A 24,362-nucleotide genomic window follows, 5' to 3' on the forward strand; every position below is an offset into this window, starting at 1 on the left:
AAAATGGAAAAAGAAAACAACTCCCAGAAAAATAGAATTTGTGAAACAGAAAAAAGAAAATAACTCCTTAAAAAACAGAATTTGTGAAATGGAAAAAATCCCACAGAACAACTCATTTAAAAATTCAATTGGGCAAAAAAAAAAAAAAAGTAAAAAAAGTAAATTAAAATAATTCACTAAAATTCATAACTGAACAAAAAGAAATGAAAGACTCAATGAGACGACAAGAATCAGTCAAGCAAAACCAAAAAAAAAAAAAAAAAAAGTAAAATACCTAATTGGGTAAATAACTGATCTGGAAAATAGATCTAGGAGAGGCAATCTAAGGCTTATTGGACTCCTTGAAAACTATGAGGAAAAAAGAAGCCTAGGCACTATTTTTCAGGAAATCATCAAAAAGAACTGCCCCATAGAAAAAGACTGTAAAATGACCATTAAAAGAATTCACAAATACCTCCTCAAAGAGACCCCAAAATTAAAACCCCAAGAAATATTGTGGCTAAATTCCAGAACTCTTGGACCAAAGGAAAAATATTACAAGGAGCCGGAAATAATTCAAATACTGAGGAGCCACAATAAGGTTTACTCAGGACCTAGTAGCTTCCACTCTAAATGATCGAAGGGCCTGGGATCTGATATTTCGAAAGGCTCAGGAACTTGGGATACAGGCAAGAATAAACTATTCTGCTAAAGTGAGCATTTTCTTTCAGGAAAGAAGCTGGACATTCAGCAAAACAGGTGAATTCCATTTATTTTTTATAAAAAGACCAGAGCTAAACAAAAAATTTGACCTCCAAATACAGAACTCAAGAGAAGGATAAAAAGGTAAATAGAAAAGAACCCTTGAGAACTGTATTTCTGTTACAGGTATACATAGAGGGTGCATGTATAATCTGATTTTACTGCTATAATATAAAAAGGAAATTAGAGATGGAAAAGAGAATGTACCAGAAAAAGGGGAAAAGTGGAGGTAAAAAGGGAAGTTGCATCTCAGGAAGAGGCAAAGAAAATGTATTATAATTGAGGGAAAGAAGAGTGATGAATATTGTGTGAATATTACTCTCATCAGATTTGGCTTAAAGAAAGATTCTAAGACATATATTTGGTTTCACTAAGAACCTTCTCCCACCCTATAGAAAAGTGGGAAGGGAAAGGGGAAAAGAGAAGGAGTAGACTAAATAGAAGGGAAAACAGAAATAGTAGGGAAAAGGTATAAGAAAGGAGGAAGGACTCTAACAGGGGAGAACTGCTTGAGGCAAATAGTGCTCATAAGTAAAATACTCAGGAGGAGGGAAAGGGGAGAAGGAAAAAGAAAAATATAATTTGGGGTTAATAAGATGGCAGAAATACAGAATTTAGTAGTTCTAACCATAAATGTGACTGGGGTGAACTCTCCTATAAAGCACAAGTGGATAGCAGACTGAATTAAAAGCCCAAATCCTACAATATGTTGTTTACAAGAAACACGTTTAAAGCAGAGTGATACATACAGAGTAAAGGTAAAAGGCCAGGGCAGAATCTATTATGTATGCTTCAGGTGAAGTTAAAAAAAAGCAGGGGCAGGCATCCTGATCTCAGATCAAGCAAAAGCAAAAACTGATCTAATTAAAAGAGATAAGGAAGGAAATTATATCTTGCTAAAGCATATACAATGAAGCAATATCAATACTAAACATATATGCACCACGTCGTGTAGCATCTAAATTCCTAAAGGAGAAGTTAAGAGAGTTGCAAAAAGAAATAGGCAGCAAAACTATAATAGTGGGAGATCTAAATCTTGCACTCTCAGAACTGGAGAAATGAAACCACAAAATAAATAAGAAGTTAAAGAGATAAATAGAACACTAGACAAGTTAGGTGTGATAGATCTTTGGAGAAAATTGAATAGAGATGGAAAGGAGTATACTTTCTTCTCGGCAGTTCATGGAACCTATACAAATATTGACCATATATTAGGACATAAAGACCTTAAAATCAAATGCAGAAAGGCAGAAAATATAAATGCTTTTTTTTTTTTTCAGATCACAATGCAATAAAAATTACATTCAATAAAAGGCCAGGGGAAAATTGGCTAAAAAGTAATTGGAAACTAAATAATCTCATTCTAAAGAATGAATGGGTGAAACAGCAAATCATAGACACAATCAATAATTTCATCCAAGAGAATAACAATAATGAGACAACATACCAAAATTTGTTGGATGGAGCCAAAGTGGTAATAAGGGAAAATTTTATATCTCTAGATGCTTACTTGCATAAAATAGAGAAAGAGATCAATGAATTGGTCTTGCAACTAAAAAAGTTATAAAAAGAACAAATTCAAAACCCCCAATCAAGTAGCAAACTTGAAATTCTAAAAATAAAAGATCAATAAAATTGAAACTAAAAAAACTATTGAATTAATAAATAAAACTAAAAGTTGGTTTTGTGAAAAACCAAAAAACTAGATAAACCTTCAATTAATTTGATTAGAAAAAAGAAAGAGGAAAATCAAATTGTTAGTCTCAAAAATGAAAAGGGAGAATTTTCCACCAATAAAGAGGAACTTAGAGGAATAATTAGGAGTTACTTTGCCTAACTTTATGCCAATAAATTTGACAACCTGAGTGAAATGGAGGAATATCTACAAAAATTGCCTATATTAACAGAAGAGGAAATAAATTACTTAAATAGTCCCATTTTAGAAAAAGAAATAGAGCAAGCTATTAATCAATTCCCTAAGAAAAAATTCCCAGGACCAGATAGATGGATTTACATGTGAATTCTACCAAGCATTTAAAGAACAATTAACTCCAATACTATATAAACTATTTGGAAAAATTGGGAATGAAGGACTCCTACCAAATTCCTTTTATGACAATGGTACTGATATCTAAACCAGGTAGGAAGAAAACAGAGAAAGAAAATTAAAGACCAATCTCCCTAATGAATATTGATGAAAAATCTTAAATAAAATATTAGCAGAGATTACAAAAAAATCATCCCCAGGATAATACACCACGACCAAGTAGGATTTATACCAGGAATGCAGGGTTAGTTCAATATTAGGAAAACTATCAGCATAATTGACTGTATCAATATCCAAATTAACAAAACCATATGATTACCTCAATAGATGCAGAAAAAGCATTTGATAAAATCCAATACCCATTCCTATTAAAAACACTAGAGAGTATAGGAATAAATGAATTTTTCCTTAAAACAGTCAATAGCATGTATTCAAAACCATCAGCAAGCATCATATGTAATGGGAATAAACTGGTACCATTCCCAATAAGATCAGGGGTGAAACAAGGTTGCGCACTATCACCATTATTATTCAATATTGTATTAGAAATGCTAGCTTTGGCAATAAGAGAAGAAAAAGAGATCAAAAGAATTAAAGTAGGTAATGAGGAAGCCAAATTATCACTCTTTGCAGATGAGATGATGGTATAGAGAACCCTAAAGAATCAACTAAAAAACTATTAGAAGTAATCCACAACCTTAGCAAAGTTGCAGGATAAAAAATAAATCCACATAAATCATCAGCATTTTTATATATCTCTAACAAAATCCAACAGCAAGAGATACAAAGAGAAATTTCATTTAAAATAACTGTCGATAGTATAAAATATTTGGGAATTTATCTGCCAAGGGAAGGTCAAGAACTATATGAGCAAAACTACAAAACACTTTCCACACAAATAAAGTCAGATCTAAACAATTGGAAAAATATTAAGTGCTCTTGGACAGGCCAAGCAAATATAATAAAGATGACAATATTCCCTAAAATAATCTATTTAATGCTATACGAATCAAACTAACAAGAAACTTTTACTGACCAGAAAAAATAAGAAAATTCATCTGGAAGAATAAAAAGTCAAAAATTTCAAGGGAATTAATAAAAAGAAAATCAAGTAAAGGTGGCCTAGCTGTACCAGATCTAAAACTATATTATAAAGCAGCGATCATCAAAGCCATTTGGTACTGCCTAAGAAAAAGAGCAGTTCATCACTAGAATAGGTTAGGTTCACAGGACAAAATAGTCGATGCCTATAAAAATCTACTATTTAACAAACCCAAAGACCCCAGATTTTGGGATAAGAAGTCACTACTTGATAAAAACTGCTGGGAGAATTGGAAATTAGTGTGGCAGAAATTAGGCATTGACCCACACTTAACAATATATACCAAGATAAGGTCAAAATAGGTTCATGACCTAGACATAAAGAGTGATACTATAAACAAATTAGAACAACAAAATATAGTTTACCTCTCAGAACTATGAACAAGGATGGAATTTGTGAACAAAGAAGAACTAGAGATCATTGTTGATTACAAAAACTAATGCAGACAAGATTAGAATGGAAGCAATAAACTGGGAAAACATTTTTACATTCAAAGGTTCTGATAAAAGCCTCATTTCTAAAATATATAGAGAATTGACTCAAAATTTATAACGGTTCAAGTCATTCTCCAATTGATAAATGGCCAAAGGAGATGAACAACTTTCAGATGAAGAAACTGAAATTATTTGTAGTCACATGAAAAGGTGCTCCTAATCACTACTGATCAAAGAAATGCAAATTAAGACAACTTTGAGATACTACTACACACCTCTCAGATTGGCTAAGATGACAGGAAAAGATAATGACAAAATGGAGGGGATATGGAAAAACTGGGGTACTGATACCTTGTTGGTGGAACTGTACGTTCTGGAGAGCAGTTTGGAACTATGCTAAAAAAAAATTATCAAACTGTGCAGTGTTTCTATTGGGCCTATATCCCAATGAGGCCTTAAAGGAGAGAAAGGGACCCAAAATGCAAAATGTTTGTGGCAGCTCTTTTTGTAGTGGCTAGAAATTGGAAACTGAGTGGATGTCCATCAACTGGAGAATGGCTGAATAAGTTATGGTGTATGAATTTTATGGAATATTATTGTTCTGTAAGAAACGACCAGCAGGATGATTTCAGAGAGACCTGGAGAGAATTACATGAACTGATGCTAAGTGAAATAAGCAGAACCAGGAGATCATTATACACAGCACCAAGAAAACTATACAACGATCAATTCTGATGGACATAGTTTTCTTCAACAATGAGAGGATTCAAACCAGTTCCACTTGTTCAGTGATGCAGAGAGTCATCTACACCCAGAGAGAGAGAATCATGGAACAGAGTATGGAACATAACACAGCATTCTCACTCTCTCTGTTGTCATTTGCTAGCATTTTGTTTTTTTTCTCAGTTTTTTTTCCTTCCTTCTTGATCTGATTTTTCTTGGGCAGCAAGATAACTGTGTGTGTATGTGTTGTGTTGTGTTGTGTTGTGTGTGTGTGTTGTGTGTGTGTGTGTGTGTATGTGTGTATATATATACACACACACATACATATATACATATAGTGGATTTAACATATATTTTAACATACTTAACATGTATTGGACTACCTGCCATCTAGGGGAGAGGGTGGGGAGAAGGAAGGGAAAATTTGGAACAAAAGACTTGGCAAGGATCAATGTTGAAAACTTATCCATGCTTATGTTTTATAAATAAAAAGCTTTAATAATAATAATAATAAAAACAAAAACAACAATAAATAAAACTGAGACAATAAATGAATGAATAAATAAATAAACAAGCAGATAAATGAATGAATGAATGAGTAAGTAAATAAATAAATAGAAAATGAGAGAGAATGATGGTTTGGAATCGGGCTGTGGCTGCATAAATGGAAAGAAGGGGATATTTCGGAGATTGCAAAAGTAGTAGTAGATAAATTTGGCAGGGGATAGACATTCAGAATGAGAATGAGGGATTTACAAACCTGAGTGGAAGAAGGGTGGTACCCTTGATAGAAATAGGCACATTTGACTATTCCAGTAGTAAAAATGTATTTGGTCCTATGCTATCATTTTAGGAATTACTGGGGAAAATATTTCTTCCACTGATAAAAACCAATAATTTATCTGCAACTTAATTCTTGTTATGTCCTCACAGTTAATGTGACTCAAAAGGAAAATCTGAATTCAAGGCAGGCCCTCTAACCATTCTGCCTTGCTGTCCTCTCCCTCTTTCCATACATCACTTACCTCACAGGGACAAACAGTATTAGTACAATTTCAATTTCAATTCGGATCTTCAAATGTATAATAAAAAATTTTGTTTTCTCCTCTTTCAAAAGAATTTTAAGCAACAGGTGAGCTACACATTTTAGGAGATAATGTCAGCTTTGAGTCTTAATTTTAGAAGCAAGGAAAAAGAGAGAAATCTACTCAGTAAGGAACTACCTACATAAGGCCAATCCTGGGTGAAGTCACTGAATGCTTTTTTTCTACCAATGTAAAACATAGATTTTCAAATCTATAAACTAATTGATTGCTATATTCATGATTTAAAGCCCCTCAACACTCAAGAGTATTCCAGGACATTCATTAAATATACTTATGTTCTCTCCCTCTTTACTATTTCACTTATCTCATCAGCTATGGAGATGATTCTCCAATCTACTTATGTAGCTCTAACTTCTTTCCTGACCTCTACTCTCACATTTCGAACTGTCTTTTAGATATCTTGAAGTACATGTTTCAAAGACATTTAAACTCAACATGTATTATCCTTCTCCCCAAACCCTACCCTTTTCCTTATTTTCCTGGTACCCCTATTCCCCAGTCACCCAAATTTGAAACCTAGACATCATCCTTCACTGTCAAATTGATTTTTGTAAAACATAGGTATGACATTACCATCACCTTATTCTAATATACTCTAAGGGTTCTCCATCAACTCCAGAATCAAATGTAAGATATTTTATTGGCTTTTAAAGGCTATCATAACCTGCCTTCTTCCTGCTTTTTTCATTCTTACAATTTCTTCCCGTTGAATACTCTTCCCCTCACAAAATAACCTACTTCCCTACTCAAGGATATCCCCAATGCTTGGAATTTTTTCCTTCTTTAGAGCTTTTATTTCTTACTGACTTTGAGATCTCCACATTGAACCTTGTTACTGTAAAACTTCATCACCTTGCAAGATCAAATCAGTCTTTTGTATTCATATCTCATAATATGCTCAGCCTGACAGGTGGGTAAAAGCAATCAGCTTCAAAACTTGCAGTTAAATTCTTGGTGGAATTGTGAACAGATCAAGCTGTTCTGGAGAGCAATTTGGAACTATGCTCAAAAAGTTATCAAACTGTGCATAACCTTTGACTCAGCAGTATTACTACTGGGCCTACATCCCAGAGCGATCTTAAGGGAGGGAAAGGGACCCACATGTGCAAAAATGCTTGTGGCAGCCCTTTTTGTAGTGGCAAGAAACTGGAAACTGAGTGGATGTCCATCAATTGGAGAATAGCTGAATGAGTTATGGTATATGAATGTTATGGGATATTATTGGTCTATAATAAACGACCAGCAGTATGATTTCAGAGAGATTCAGAGAGATCTACATGAACTGATGCTAAGTGAAATGAACAGAAGCAGAAGATCACTGTACAAGGCAACAGCAATATTAAATAAAGATCAATTCTAATGAACGTGACTCTTTCCAACAATGAGATGACTGATACCAGTTCCAATGATTTTGTGATGAAGAGGGCCATCTACACCCAGAAAGAGGACTGTGGAAACTGAATGTGGACCACAATGTAACTTTTTCACTCTTTTTGTTGTTGCTCGCTTGCATTTTGTTTTCTCACTCAATTATGTTCCTTTTTTCTTATGCAGCAAAAGAATTGTATAAATATGTTTATACATATTGGATTTAACATATATTTTAACATGTATAACATATATTGGATTGCTTGCCAGGTGAAGAGGAGGGGGAAATGTGAAACACAAGGCAATGTTGAAAAATTATCCATGCATATGTTTTGAAAATAAAAAGCTTAAAAAAAATTGCAGTTAAGAAGGGGGTTCAGAACAATTATCTCTTCATTTTCCATTGATTGCCCTCCACCTTGCCGTCCCAGTTCTCTCTCTACCTATCACTTCCACTTTTCGGTATCTTTTTTGAATGTTATTTTTCTCCATTAGAGAATAAGTTTCTTTAAGTCAAACTGTCTTTTTCATAATGGTTATCCCCAAAGTTTAGCAGGATGTCTAGCAGAAAGTAAGCACCTGATAAATGTTTATTGACTAACATCCTTTTTCCTAGCTTTTCTTGGATCCCCAATAAAATTCTGTCTTCTACAAGAAGATTCTTCCAATCCCCTTAAAGCTTGTTCCTTTCCTGTAAGATTATCTCAAATTTATCCTTCATATATCTTGTTTGGACATAATTATTTGCCATGTTAGCTCTTTCATTAGATCGTAAGCTTCTTGAGAACAAGGACTATTTTTTGCCTTTCTTTGGCTACTGCCAATGTACATCCAACAATACACTGGAAAACTGATGTGGTATCCATACAGACCTAAGAGAATTTATAAAAGCTGGGAACTTTCCTGGTAATTAGTCTTTCAAAGGGCAATTCTTAACAAGTGATAATTTATTCTATCTACCTTTATTCTTAACACAAACTAAGTGAAATCCAGTACATAACAGAAAGAATTCAAATATAACTAAGCCTGATCTGAGAATCCTCTGAATCTGTCATCCACACAGGGATACAATGTGATGCAAGGAACAGAGTGCTAAGATGGAGTCAAATAACTCCAGATGTCATCCATGTTAAAATCCTACCTCTGACACAAATAATCATGGATAAGTTCTCTCTGAGCCTGTTAAACTACAACATATCTACTGGACTTATATCCCAAAGAGATCTTTTTTTTTTTTTTAATTTAATTTTATTTAATAATAACTTTGTATTGACAGAATCCATGCCAGGATAATTTTTACACAACATTATCCCTTGCAATCACTTATGTTTCGTTTTTTTCCCCTCCCTCCGTCCTCCCCCCCCCCAAGATGGCAAGCAGTCCTATATATGTTAAATATGTTGCAGTATATCCTAGATATAATACATATTTGCAGAACCGAACAGTTCTCCCGCTGCACAGGGAGAATTGGATTCAGAAGGTAAAAATAACTCGGGAAGAAAATCAAAAATGCAAATAGTTCACATTCATTTCCCAGTATTCCTTCCCAAAGAGATCTTAAAGAAGGGAAAGGGACCTGTATGTGTCAAAATGTTTGTGGCAGCTCTCTTTGTAGTGGTCAGAAATTGGAAACTAAGTGCATGCCCATCAATTGGAGAATGACTGAATAAATTGTGGTATATGAATATTATTGTTCGGTAAGAAATGACCAACAGGATGATTTCAGAAAGGCCTGGAGAGACTTACATGAACTCATGCTGAGTGAAATGAGCAGGACCAGGAGATTATATACTTCAACAACAATACTATATGATGATCAATTCTGATGGACCTGGCTCTCTCAACAATGAGATGAACCAAATCAGTTCCAATAGAGCAGTAATGAATTGAACTAGCTACACCCAGCGAAAGAACTCTGGGAAACGACTATGACCCACTACATAGAATTCCCAATCCCTATATTTTTGCCTGCCTGCATTTTTTTTTAATTTCCTTCACAGGCTAATTGTACGATATTTCAGAGTCTGATTCTTTTTGTACAGCAAAATAATGGTTTAGATATGTAAACTTATTTTGTATTTAATTTATACTTTAATATATTTAACATGTATTGGTCATCCTGTCATCTAGGGGAGGGGGGAAGGGGAAGGAGGGGAAAAATTGGAACAAAAGGTTTGGTAAAATTACCCATGCATATAATTTGTAAATAAAAAGCTATAATAAAAAAATAAATAAAAATAAACTACAACCTGATGGGTTTGCCCTAAATGTTCTATAAGTTCTGTTCCAGCTCAAAACCACAATCCTATGTACTCTATATCCCATATTTCTTTCTCTTCTTCTTGTCTTCAACTTATCTCTCTTTTCGCTCCTGTTCTAATTGCCCCCCTCATTCTCTGCTTCTCTTCACCTAATTAGCAAATGCAGTGGAACTTAAGTATACATTTTATTCTGTGCATTTCTTAACAAATAGTTTCATGTTTCCTGTTCAGGTTTTTAATATAAAAACTGTTTTTCTCTTTAAGTATAATACTTGATGCATGTGAGGCAACAGACTTTTATAGGAAAAAAATGTTCCCTATAGTCCCAAATGTGAAACAATAGATTCTAATGACTAAAAGCTTTTAAAAACCTATGTAGGCTATCTATCCCCATTCATGTACAAATATTTTTACCATAATCACAAAAAATAATATACACACAAACATATTACTGCTTTGAAATCAAGAAAAAGATTTTACAACTTCTATATTGCCTCATGGAACAAAGGGAAGAGACTAGATCACATTATTAACTCAAATACTCAAAATATAACCAAGAAGTTAAGTCTGTTGTAAAATCATTCAATATATCCCAAAGTCACAAATTTAGGATTATCCACATCACTATTCCTTTCCACTATCATGGGTAACTGAAAACTCACTATATGTTATTTCTCAAGTATCATAACATTTTGCATTCATCCTCTTGGCAATTATAACCCTGAAAAACCTCCCCAAATTAAATGATGGTGAATACTGTTATGTGATGTTATATTAAAGCATATGTAAAAACAGATATGGTCTCTATACTATAAAAACTTTAATATTATGGGTACAAAAATATTCCTCTGATATTTTTTTCATTGCTTCTGCTAGACCCAAATCTCTAAGGTTTCCACCCTTACATCCTAACACAGATGCCTACTGCTACCAACAAGTTGAATGGAAATTCCCAGGCAGCAATCTAGATCAGTTTCAGCATGTCTGAAATCATATAAGGACTTAAACTGGAGACATACAGCCATTTTTTAGAGTTAGCTCCAGGTCTAAGATATAAACAGTATTGTTCTGAAGGATCTCTGCTCAAAAGTATCAAAGATAACCTTATTTGGAACTGAGCTATTCTCTATCATGGAATAGAGATCTTCTATATACTTAGGACAAAATGAAAAGATTTCTGGCAAAATATCTGGGAGTTACTACAGGGGTAGGAAGATGTTTTTGAAAACCTAGATATACCTTAATGAATTTCTCATTAGTGTGTATCCAAAAGCTGTTGGACACATCATTAATTCTCACTCCTTTTTCTGGAGCCAGTTATCCAACTAGAGAGGTCTTTTTTCTTTTCTGTAAGTCTATTCTTAAATATTATGACCAAGTTTGTTTCAATGCTTCAGTGCCAATCAACAAGCAAAGATTAAAAATGTTTTAAATTTAATTTTTTCTTAGAAGAAACAGAAAAATCTTTGGGTCAGGGTACTGTGATATATTCAATGGATCCTTGTTAGGATCCTTTGGATCCAAGATAAGATTAAAAGCATATTATTAAGAAGAATTTCTGTAGAAAGTTAAGTCAGATTAAAGATGTAATATTCACTTAAGGGGCCCACTTCACTACCATGCAATTTTTAAGTAGAACATAAAAAAAAATTATTGTATCATTTTTCTTAAAATTAAGAAATCCAAAGACTCTTACCAGAAGTACTTGTCAGCATCCAGCAGACAAGGCAATGCTATTCCATATTCTTTCCTTTTCAGAAATGCACGACCCTTTTCATGGTATCCCATAGCTAACATAAGGGCCTAGAGGGAAAAGCAAGGCCATTTTTCATTATAATTCTGGGCAATGGAAAAGCTCCATTTATATCTCTTAAAAAGGTATAAATGTATGTGCAATAATCAGCCAAGGTAAATCACAACAATCTATTTTTTTTTAAATAACTTTTTATTGATAGAACTCATGCCAGAGTAATTTTTTACAACATTATCCCTTGCATTCACTTCTGTTCCGATTTTTCCCTCCCTCCCTCCATCCCCTCCCCGAGATGGCAAGCAATACTTTACATGTTGAATAGGTTACAGTATATCCTGGATACAATATCGGATCACAACAATCTAAAAGCCAAATGAAGTAAAAGGAAAAGAAAACTGGTTTCTACAAAATATATTTTAATTATTGAACGATCTTAGGGGATGCATACCATAACTTATTACATGGAAAAAACAGCATTCTCAATTTAATTAGGCTCAACATGGCAGCAGCAAGTAGCCACAGTACATATTTCTAAATTTTATTTTATGATTAATAAAAACTGTCCCTTCATTCTCATCTTTTTATTTCAGGATGATATGTATAGTCTAAGTTTAAGATGCTACACAGGAACACAAATATGAAAAATCTTCCAGAAGTACAATAAAATCTTTTGAAAATGATTATGTTTCTATTCTTTTGTGGGGATGAGGGGGGCTGAAGCAATTGGGGTTAAGTGACTTGCCCAGGGTCACATAGCCAGGAAGTTTAAGTGTCTAAGGCCAGATTTGAACTCAGATCCTGACTTCAGGGCTGGCACTCTATCCACTGCGCCATCTAGCTGCCCCTATGTTTTTATTCTTAATCACAAAATTACGTTTCTAGATTTCTTAAATCTTCACTGGTATTTCCAATCCCACTAAAAAGTTCTTTAGAAAATGTAAAAAAAAAAAAAAAAGCCACAACTATCTAAATAGCCAATTTTCATGCATCTGAACCTGTTTTAGAATGCAGGCTCATAAACGTTGCATGTGGGTAAATATGTGGAAGAGAACCTATGATAAATCACTAAAAACCTTCACTATTAAATTCCTCACAAATATAGACAATTTTAGAGGAAAGTACTTACATTGTGTATTCCTTTATCAAAAATGACAGAATTAGTTCCCACTGGAAATATTTCCACATTACAATTATTACATGCCTTATTTCTAAGGGCATAAAAAGAAATCTATTACTTGATTCTATGTATTATATAGACTAAATGGCTAGAAAAAACTTCACATTTTTATTTACACAAAATCTGAGGATAAACTATAAAACTCTTACTTTTTTTTCTGCTGTGGGTATTTTGATTGATCTGCCTGTTTGATTAGCTATTTCTAAGTATGGAGTTGTTTCAGGATCCACAGTCTCAGCTGCAACAAAATAAAAATAAACTTCCATTAGCTCACAGTTAACAGTGATGATACAAAACAATGTATAAACCAAGGTGTCCAGGGCAAAAGGTTTCAAAAACCAAAAGGAAGATAACAAAATGCTAAGCTATTGAAATGTGCTTCTGTTTTGCTGTACCCCAATAAAAGAACTAAGTTTTATTTTTTACAAGCAGAAGATGAAAAGTAGATATTCATATGCATACCTCTCTGTGCCAGTATTTCTAGACCTCTCTTTGTTCTCTGCATTCTCTTTTCTTTTTTGTCAGCTTCATTTTGCTCTAGTTCCTCTTCCTGAAGATTTCTTCGTGCATCCTCTTCTGACTGCTTGAGTTCAAGCACCATAGCTTTCACATTGTGTGTAACCCCTTGCTCTTCCAGGGTTTTCCCTACAGAATTGGAGTTATGAGATAAGGAGAAACATTTAGTCTAGTAGATCATAGACCTCCCATGAAGCTCACCAGCTGCAGGACCTACTCATTGAACTTCACACTTCTATTTTTTGGTGTTGTTGTTCAGTCATGTCTACCTTTCTGTGACCCCATTTGGGGGTTTTCTGGAAGAGACACTGGAATGCTTTGCAATTTCCTTCTCTAGCTCAGTTTACAGATGAGGAAATTGAGGCAAATAGCATGAAGTGATTTGCCCAGGATCACACAGTCACATAGCTAGTAATTGTCTAAGGCCAGATTTGAACTTGGGGAGATGAGTCTTCCTTACTTCAGGCCTAGCACTCCACCAACTGCATCTCTTAATTGTCCCCTATAAAATGGGGCTAATTATATCTACATTAAAGGCTTTGCAAGATTTCTCTAAGGCATGTGTTTTAAAGCACCAAAGAAGTACGAATGAATGAAAAAGCATCTAGGTGGTCCAGTGGATAGAGCTGTGCTGGAAACAGAAAAACCCAAGTACAAATTCTGCTTCAAACAAACTGTGTGATTCTGGGCAAATAAATAATCTCTGCCAGATTCATCATCTTTAAAATAGGGGTAATAATAGCACCTACCTCCCAGGATTATTATGAGGATAAAATGAGGTTATATTGTTAAAGCACTTTGCAAACCTAAACATGTTATGTAAATGTTAGTTGTTGTTTCTATCCATTTACTATGTGCCAGATACCCAGAGCTACAAACATAATAGCAAAAACAGTCCCTGCCCTCAAATGATCTGCATAGTACTAGAAAGACAAAATACATGTATAAAACAAGTGACCATAGAAAAATATTTCTTTTTGGAAAGTTACAGGGATGATGAATGGAGCCAAAGTATAATGATAGTCACAGCCTTTCCAGAAGGTATGGTTCCCAGATCAAAAAATGGAGAAGAGGGAAAAGAGAGAAGACAAAGAATGGGAGACTGAGGCAACCATCAACTAAGAAAACATTAAATGGGTACTTTGTAAACTACACTAACCTTCAAAAAACTATTATATGATATTCCTGGGATGAATATGTTTGAATTTGGCTTGTAACAATGGTAAAATTAAACAGATATTAATCTTAGTAAAAACATTAAGAATCACAACATTTCCATATGGGAGAATTTAGCTGATTTAAAACCAATGTATTCTTTCAGTAATTCTTTTCCAAAAAGTTACTGGGATTTAAAAAAATCAATAAAGTCTACTAAGCTTTACTAAGTACTTGCAAAGTTCTAGGCACTATATTAAACCCTAAGGCAGAAAATACTGTGTTAGCCTTTGTGGAATAAATGAAATACAAGTGATTCATATTGCCTTCAAGAAACCTATAAACTAGTAAGAAATATAAAATGAGCACATTAAGTTAGATTTAAACATGACAACAGCAGATGAGATGGTACAAGTGATTAGCTTAAGTAAATGAAATAGTCCACAAATGCTGTAGACGTTTAAGAGCATACAAAGATTCCTTCTTTTTAATGAAAACACTTTAGAAAAAAATGCTTTAGAGAGGAGACAGAATTTCAACAGATTTTAAAGGCTACATTGGATATAGCACAGAGAAAAGAATGTTGTTATGAAGGTAGAAAACAGAAGTAGTTGGGAAGTGCATGGTGGGTTTGAGAGAGAGTAAAGACACCAGTCTAGTTGGAATAGCACTCGGAACACTCAGAGTATGATTTGTACAGTAGACTGGGACATTTTAAAGGAGCTCAATTTTTTTCTAAGGGAAATGGATAGGAACTATTAAGTTTCTGAACAATAGTATAACATGATCAAAATGATCATTTTTAATTATCTGAAGGATGGACTTAAGGGAGAAATACTAGTTAATTTTTGCAACAATACAGATAATACATAAAGGATAAAAGTCTGAATTAGATTTCTACCTGTAGGAATGAAAATGGAAGGAAGAAATATTGTGAACAAAGAATCAATGGGAATTGGTAACTGGCTAAGGAGGGTGAAGAAAAGAAAAAGTTGTGAAATTGAATCAATGGGGAGATGGATATCATTCAAAGCAATAAAAAGTAGCTGCCTATAAGGGAGCTAGCAAACAGATCAGGGCTAAAGAAGACAAGTCATCCCAAGAAGTACCAGTTCAAACTATAGGAATGAATAAAAGCAGTAATGAAGAGGAAAACAGAGACCTGCAAAAGATCAGGAATTGACCAGGGAAATATCAGGAGAAAGTTTGGTAAAAGAAAAAAAAAAAAAAAAGAACCAGGACAACACAAAATCATGGTTTCCTATGGAAAAAAAATTAGTTTCAAGAATATGAACATAAACTGGAAAGGAAATTTCTACATTGTCTACATTACATTCTAAATTTCTACATTGTTTAGTGCTATAAATTATTTTAAAAATCCTACAGATTTAATCAATACATACCTAATTGAAGCTGCTTCTTATTTATAACTATTTTTATGTAGTTTTCTTGAAATCCAAAGGTTTCAGCTATTCTACAAAATAAAATGGATCAAAGTCATTGGAAAATACAAATATTTATATTATATTGACTATGAAACATTTTAATTTTCACAAATGAAAATACAGACTACCAGAGGGGGAAGTCTCAACTTTACTAAAAGATAGAATCAGGAAGATTTTTACTGTTTCACTATTTCATGATGGAATAATAAACTTTCAATAAGAACAGTAATGCTATATTGGATTTAACATGTATTTCAACATATTTAACATATATTGGACTACCTGCCAGCTAGGAGAGGGGATGGGGGGGAAGGAGGGGAAAATATGGAACAAAAGGTTTTGCAACAGTCAATGTTGGAAAAATTACCCATGCATATGCTTTGTAAATAAAAAAGAATTATTTAATTTTTAAAAAATATCTTCAAGATAATCAAGATCTTCAAGATGACAGGCTTGGACAAGTCACTTAAGCTCTCTTAAGTGAGAAAGCTAAAAGTCATTGTATATAAACTGATTTGCATAGTTATGTGGTTCAAATTAGAGTATTCTACATACATCAAAACACTTTGAAATCATAAAGTGCTATGTACTTGTGAATAGTTGTTTTCTTCATGAAAACTAAAACCCAAAAGCCATCAGGAAAAGCAATTAGCAAATCTATTTATTGGAATTAAGTTTTCAGTTCTCCTTTTAAAGGTAACTCTGTTTAACCAAACTCCTACTATATATCTTAATAAATCAAAACATAGGAGAAAACCAGACATGGTTATAAGCACATTTCAATTTTGCATTCATTTATAAGCAATAAAAAATATAGATATAAGATAATACATAAATTTGTTATTATCCTCTTTGTAATAGCTGGTTAGCAAGACTACTAAACATGTATATTTATGTAAATACTTTCCATTTTTAACTGAAATCAACAACTTAGTAAAAATACAGAAAACATATAAATTGCTATCATTTGTTTTAAAATTTTCCTCAAAAGCATTTTTAAAAATAACAATTTCATGTCATTTAAAACATAATTCAAATTAAGAAGCAATTTACAAATAACTTTTCAGGGTCATTTCTGCATAAAAGCTACACTAAAGACAGTTCATGTACTTCACCATTTTGCTTTCATAAATTGAGGCACTAACAAATTCAGTCAGTATGAATGAGTGTCACCTAGTGTCAAAATTAGTAACTACAGAAATATTATCCAAAAAAGTCAAGAGCTCCCTTTGAATTATTTTTACCACAGATTTCTGGAATGCTTCTCTTTATAATTTGACCAACTATAGAGCACAGAGGTCAAATAAGTACCATGAAATATGACTAAAACAATACTTGCCCCTTCTTTTAGAAATAGTAAGAAAACATCTTAAAATTATCTTGGCCTGAAGCCTAAAGGCTAATATCAATCTTTCTTTAAATGTTGATTATGAAAAAATGCCTTCTCCCCTCTTTCTAAAGGGGCTCTGGAAACAAAGATTAGTTCTTCCTGAAGTAATTAAAATGGTGATCAGACCAAGATATACTTGACTTATCCATCTAGAAAGCAGTTTCTGTCCTCTCCCCTCAATGTTTAATTATTCTAAATTATTAAATATTATTTCTAGTGAACTTTGGTACAGATCTTACAGTAAAGGATTTAAACAGAAAGAGTTTAACTGATCAGTAAGGAATGTTATTCCTGCCTTTTCTATTTTTTATAGAGAAGCCAAACTATAACAGAGTTTAACTCAATGTAAACACCTACTGTTCCTCCTGGATCCTAAATGTAGGCTACTAAGTAGTGGCAGATGGTAGGAAAATAACAGGAAAAATAATTTTAAAATGACTGCTTGAAACAGAGGAGAGTAATAGCTAGAGATAGAAAAAGTGGGCTTTTAGTGTCAAGAAGACCTGGATTCAAGTTCTACTTATGCCCCTAAGCAAATCACAGTTCTCAGTGTCCCATGCAGTTTTCTAAGACTATAAATGGTAGACTATAAAGATGCTAATCTGAAGAGTACAAATTTTTCACCTGAAGTTCCTTCCATTTATGTTATTATACATAAGGTTAACAATAACAACAGAAAAATCACTGCCTCACTTTTCAAAAAAGAAAATCACCTGGTGTTTAAAGTCCTCAAAAAATAAATAAATAAATAAATATAATAACTTAATAACTAAATTTCAACATTCCCATAATTTAATATCTTGGATTTAGGACAGGAGATCCTTAAAAATGAGAAAAATAAGACTCAGAAAAGTTTTAAAAGTAGCTGAAAGCCACACAGGTTCTGTCAGTGGAAGAATTCGAACTGAAATACAAGGCACTTCTCATTGAACAGATATTATTTTTTTCATATTACAAACAGAAAAGTCCAAGATGAACAACAGGTAAAATATCTGTCTTGTATTATACACAAAAAAGCATATAATCCAATCTAGCCTAGCAGAATTAGAATATAGAAATGTACCATGATTTCTTAGTAAAAGTAGAAAAAAGACTTTGTGAACTTACTGTGATCTCAGTTCTTTGCCGGTGATGTGCAGTTTGGTTTCCAACAAATTTTTCTTATCCTAATAAAAAAAATTTTTAAATTTATAATTATGATTCCCCTGTAGATAATTTTGCATTTTTCTGATCTATTATTCTTTTCTGTCAAAAAGACCTTATATTGAATGTTAGGACATTTGTGACAATAGATATGGACTTAAGTAATAGGCAAACAGATTTAACAAAGTGTCTAAAATACAACTCTCTGTTGCAGTGTCAGAACTAGAACGCAAAAGATTTCAAGCAAATGGCTAACTTCAAAGTGTGATAATGTGACAGGAATCAGGATATATTAAACTGGTGCTTTAGTCCATCTCCTGATACCAAGACAGATGACTTAGAGAAGCTCGTTAGTAAAATACTAAGAGAAAAGAGATTAATAAACTATTAAAATTCACCTTTTTGGCATCTGTCCAAGACCTGAATAATATAATGTCTATGAAGAGTACTAGAAATTAAATGATCAATGGAAACACATCTTCGTGGATTTTTAATGTTTCATTATTTAAAAAAAAAAACCTTCAGAATTATATAGTTATGAATTAAAATAGTCAACATGCTCAGGATAAATCCTTTAGTTTCCCCACAGACCTTTTTAAGGTATACTGGTTTGGTTATACATTAACAAAATCACATTTGATATAAGTGGTGAGAATACTTATAAACTGTATCTGTAGACATCTGGCCTATAAGGGTGTGGGCTTCCCTTAGAACTTTCTCTTTGGAGTTTTTATGTACTGGGCAGCTATAGTAGGTTATAAAAAAGTTTGTTTCCATTAAATTCTTTTCAGATCAGATAGTGGAGGAAAACTGGCAGTAGCAAGATGATCTTCCCAGTCAGGTAACGGAATGAAAGGATAGCATTCTTTTATGTCACCATCAGAAGAGAGCACATCTACTCCAACTCCTTCAGAACTCTCTCTTCTAAGGAGAGGGTGGGTTTCATCCCCATGGAGAGCCACACCCTAAGTGGCAAATCCCTGAAGGGAAGCACTTCTTTCTATCTGTTTTTTTTTTTCCACACAGAAAATAGATTTACAAGTGATTTCTTGATATAGGTGAGAAAACTGGGCACTAAAGAACTTGGGTGACTAGCTCAAGATCAACAAATGTCAGTGCCAGAATCTGAACCCAGTCCTTTGATTCCAACCACAAATCTTTTCCCCTCTGTCTGGCTATCCTGGATTCCCATCCTTTGTATTTTCAGCCCAGCCTCTCATCTCTATACTTTCAGCAACTATACATTTGCAAATGTAATTTCCTACTATTTTCCATTGTAAAAGTAAAATATTTAAACAATATGATGAGTTAAGGTTTTCTGTGGGCTAACCTAAGGATTTAACCACTACTTGCAATACTATTTCTACAAGAAAATATATTCCAAGTATCAAACAAGTGACTTAAAAACATTTGGCATATGCTCATAAATCAGGGATTTCTCATACAGGCTAGAAGTTATAGCTTCCAGTTATTTTCTTATCCCTGAGGCACTATAGCTAATTCTATCATATTTGATCTTTAAGAAAGTGAAAGGAAACTTGTTTAATTGTTTAGGATGTCACTACACCACATTAAAATCAACATTATACTTCATACTATTATTCAAGTTTAAGTGACCATTAAAATTAAGTCCTCTTAAGATATCTTTAAATAAAAGTAGTTGCTTTTCCAAAATTTAAGATATTTTAATGACAACTCTAGCTACTACAATTTCAAAATCACAATTAGCTTGATCCTTGAACAAATGAGCGTCTATATTAGTAAAGATAATTACTTACTTTTCTTAGTCTTGGAGGCAAGAACACCTCAATTGTAGCAACACCTGTGGTTTTAAAATTTTCATTTCCTGTTCCACGTTCAATTGCTTTACAACGTATTTCTTCAATAATTTTTTCTATTTCATTTTCACAGCATTCTAGTTTGTCTGAATATCTCTTTGCAAGTTCCTGTTAAAAATTTACAAAACACAGCTCAATGCAAAGCTGCTAAATTTTAAATAATGTAAAAGAGAAAAAAAAATTCCCAAACAAACCAAGAAGCAGATATTAACAGAAACAAAGCATGCGGGAACTGTGAAATAATCAACTCTGTTGAGTAGCAGTCACTCCTAGTTTAAGATCTCATATGGGAGCCACATTTTGATATATATAGATATATATAGAAAATTTAAGGAGGATTGAGAAATAAAACAAAAATAACTAAGGAACTATGACCTACAAGAAAAAGCCAAAACAACTGGGATTATTCAGAAAAGAAAGCTAAGAAGTAACTTAACTGTCTTCAGTAATATGAAGGATTATTTTAAGGAAGATGGTGACCAAGTGTTCTCCATCTCCACTAAGGAGAAAACAAGAGAAAATGGATTTAAATTACAGTGAAGTAGGAACAATTCAGATTATACCTAAGAAACAATTTTTTCATCACAATAATTCTAAGATAATGGAATGAATGGTAAAATAATTACCCAGGAAAAACTTTAGAACTGGGAGAGAAAAATGACCATATGTTTTCAGAAGGTTTCTGTGAAGCTAGCTTTGAAGATCGAAGATTAGAAAATTTCAAAGTTCCTTCCAATTTTATAATCTTATTTGTCAAAGCTTTTTTGTTTCTTTTAAAAATATATTTTATTTTTCCCAATTACATGTAAACCCAATTTTTATAATTTACTTTTTAAAACTCTGAGTCCCAAATTCTTTCTCTTCCTCTCCCCTCTCCCCTCACTGAGAAGGCAAGTAATAGGTTATACATGTATAATCATACAAAAACATTTCCACACCAGTCATGTTGTGAAAGGAAAGAAACTAAAAACAAGGAAAATAAAGTTTGTTTTTAAAAAAAGCATGCTTCAATTTCCATTCAGACTCCATCACTTCTTTCTCTGGAAATGGATAGCATTTTTCATTATAATTTCTTCCAAACTGTCTTGGATCATTGTTTTACTAAGGATAGCCAAATCATTCAAAGTTGATCATTATACAAAATTAATGTCACTATGTATAATGTTCTTCTAGTTCCATTCATTTTATTTTCTATTAGTTCATGTAAATCTTTATAGGTTTTTCTGAGAGCATCTTGCCCATTATTTCTTGTAGCACAGTAGCATTTCATCCCAATCATATACCATAATTTCTTCAGCCATTCCCCTCCCAATTGATAAGGATCCCCTCGATTTCCATATCTTTGCCACCACAAAGAGCTACTATATTTTTGTACATGTAATCCTTTTCCTTTTTGTTTTTTCTATCTTTGGAATAAAGAATATTCCTAGTCCTGGTATTGCTGGGTCAAAGGGTATGAACAGTTTTAGAGTTCTTGGGATATAGTTCCAAATTATTCACTAGAATGACTAAGTCAGTTCACAACTCTCAACAATGTATTTAATGTCTCGATTTTTCATCATCTCTAATATTTGTCTTGTTCCCTCTTTCTGTTATATTAGCCAATCTGAATGAAAGTGTATGGGGTGGTATCTCAGACTTGTTTTAATTTGCATTTCCCTAATCAACAATGATAAAGCATTTAAAAAAAAAACTCATTTAAATTTTTGTTGCTAAAAGCCATTAGTTTTTCATTTCAAATATTGGGGGAGAAAATTCATTAATACCTAGAGCATTTTTTCAAATGACTATAGATAGCCTTAATTATTTTTTCTGAAAACTTCTTGTTCATACCTTTCAATGATTTAACCGTTGGTGAATAGTTCTTATTTTCATAAATTTGATTCAGTTCTGTATATATTTGAGAAATAAGTTCCAAGTATCAGCTTTCCATGTAGGAATGTAAACATTTTAACCTTATTGGATCCCTTATAATTTCTCTTTCCTGTTTACTTTTTAAATGCTTCACTTGAGTCTTATATTTGGAGTTAAATTTTCTATTGAGCTCTAGATAACTTTCATCAAGAATGCTTCAAAGTCCTCTATTTCATTGAATATCTACTTTTCCCCCAAAGGACTATATTCAATTTTGGTGGATAGGTAATTCTTAGTTCTATCCCTAGCTTCTTTGTAGTTCAGAATCACATATTCTAAGCCCTCTGATCCTATAATGTAGAAGCTGTTAAATCTTTTCTTATCCTGACTATGACTCCATGATATAGGAATTATTTTTTTCCTATTTGCACTATTTTCTCCTTGATTTAGGAGTTTTGGAATTTGGCTATCATATCCTTGGGAATTTTTACTTTGGGATCTCTTTCAAGAGGTAAAATGGCTTCTTTCAGTCTCTATTTTACCTTCTGGTTCGAGAATATAAGGACAGTTTTCCTTGATAATTTCTTGAAAGAGGTTATCTAAGATTCTTTTTGTTTTTTATCATGGCTTTCAAGTAGTCCAATAATTCTAAAATTATTTCTCCTTGTTCTATTTTTTAGGTCAACTATTTTTCCAATGAGATAATTCACATTTTCTTCTATTTTTTCATTCTTTTAATTTTTTTTATAACTTCTTGATGTCTCATGGAGTCATTAGCTTTCATTTGCCTACTTCTAATTTTTAAGCAATTATTTTCTTCACTCAGTGTTTATACCTCCTTTTCCTTTGGCCAGTTCTGATTTTTCAAGTGTTCTTTTTTCCAGAGGACTTTGATGCCTCTTTTAGTATGTGCCTATTCTGCTTTTTAAGGTGTTACTTTCTTCAGTGCCTTTTTTTTGTGCCTCCTTTGCCAAACTATTGACTCTTTTTCATGATTTTCTTTTATCACTGTCATTCCCTCCCAATTTTTCCTCTACTTTATTTGATTTTCAAAATCCTTTTTGAACTCTTCCAGGAATTTCTCTTGTATCTTAAACCAATTCACATTTTTCTTTAAGGCTTTGCATGTAGCAGTTTTAATTTTGTTTTCTTCTGATTTTGTTTTGACCTTTCCTGTCACCATAGTAACTTTCTATGATCAGCCTGTTTTTTTCATTGTTTGCTCCTTTTCAGAACCTATTTCTTGAATTTTAACTTTAAATTAAAATTGGGTTCTGATCCCAGGATGGAGGGGATACTGTCTCTAGTTTCAGGTGTTTTTGTAGTTAGTTATGAGAATCTGTAAGCTTCCAAGGTGATATGGTTTAAGGAGAGGTATGTTTACTATACTATGCTTTGGTCTCTGTGACCACAATAATTCTCTTCTGAAGTGGAATTGTAACCAACATCTCTACACCATTGCAGCTGCAAGCTCTGGTGTAGGAGTGCTCCTCCTTGTCCTAGGTCTAAATTCAGAACTATCACCTGAGTCTGAGTATGAGCAATGCAATAGATCCTCCAACGAATGTCAGCAAAGGGACTTGTGTAATCTTCTAACTAGTTGTCTATCCCCTCTTACTGTCTGTGGGCTGGGAGTTCCAGAAGCAGTTGCTGCCACTGCAGATTCAGGTACTTCCTCCTCACACCCAAGGCCTGTATTTTGCTGTGGCATGGTTTACATTTCACTCTCACCCTAACGCCTTTCCTGACAAGTTTTCTTGTGCTGGAAAATTGTTTCACCCAGTTCTTTACAACAGATTTTGCAACTTCAGAATTTGTTTTCAGGTACTATTTAAAATTGTTTGGAGAATTTGGGAGAGCTCAGGCAAATTCTATGATTGTCAAAACTTTTCTAAAGCAAAATCCATTCTAAGGTAATGAAATATAATTCTTCTAAAATACATTTTTGTAATAGATTCCAAATCTTGTTACATTGGAAGCCTCAGGAATATTTTTATATATAAAAGTAAATCTTAAATTCTAGTCCCCAACAAAGAGCTACTCTAAGTAATCTTATTCCAAAGGATCATTCTTAGGTTTTCATGGATACAGTACTGCGAAAAATACTCTGGTGATCAAAAACTTTTCTTCACTTCTAGTACAACTACTAATCCAGAAGTCATTTTACTAGAAATCTCATCTATCTGGAACACAGATAAATAAACAAACCAAAAAAAAGGTGTTGGAGCAGAAAGATTTCATGTATTTTATTCATAAGAAAAGTTTCTCAAATCATCACTCTTAAATTGGAATTCATTTTAAACACAATT

The 24,362-nt window shown here is 33.1% G+C and overlaps 1 protein-coding gene across 4 annotated transcripts in view; it reads right to left on the bottom strand.

The window, feature by feature from the left end:
- Positions 1-24,362, bottom strand: part of NUB1 (negative regulator of ubiquitin like proteins 1) — a 46,826-nt gene that overhangs the window by 15,338 nt on the left and 7,126 nt on the right. For all 4 annotated transcript variants that reach the window (XM_052000999.1, XM_052001002.1, XM_052001001.1 and 1 more), the window contains exons 3-8: positions 20,140-20,307; positions 18,326-18,384; positions 15,787-15,857; positions 13,175-13,357; positions 12,862-12,950; positions 11,479-11,585 (exon numbers count right to left, since the gene is read on the bottom strand). In XM_052000999.1, the coding sequence (XP_051856959.1) occupies positions 11,479-11,585; positions 12,862-12,950; positions 13,175-13,357; positions 15,787-15,857; positions 18,326-18,384; positions 20,140-20,307 (677 nt within the window). The remainder of the gene's footprint in view (positions 1-11,478; positions 11,586-12,861; positions 12,951-13,174; positions 13,358-15,786; positions 15,858-18,325; positions 18,385-20,139; positions 20,308-24,362) is intronic.

This window comes from Antechinus flavipes, chromosome 5 (assembly GCF_016432865.1).
Source record: "Antechinus flavipes isolate AdamAnt ecotype Samford, QLD, Australia chromosome 5, AdamAnt_v2, whole genome shotgun sequence".
Taxonomy (NCBI): domain Eukaryota; kingdom Metazoa; phylum Chordata; class Mammalia; order Dasyuromorphia; family Dasyuridae; genus Antechinus; species Antechinus flavipes.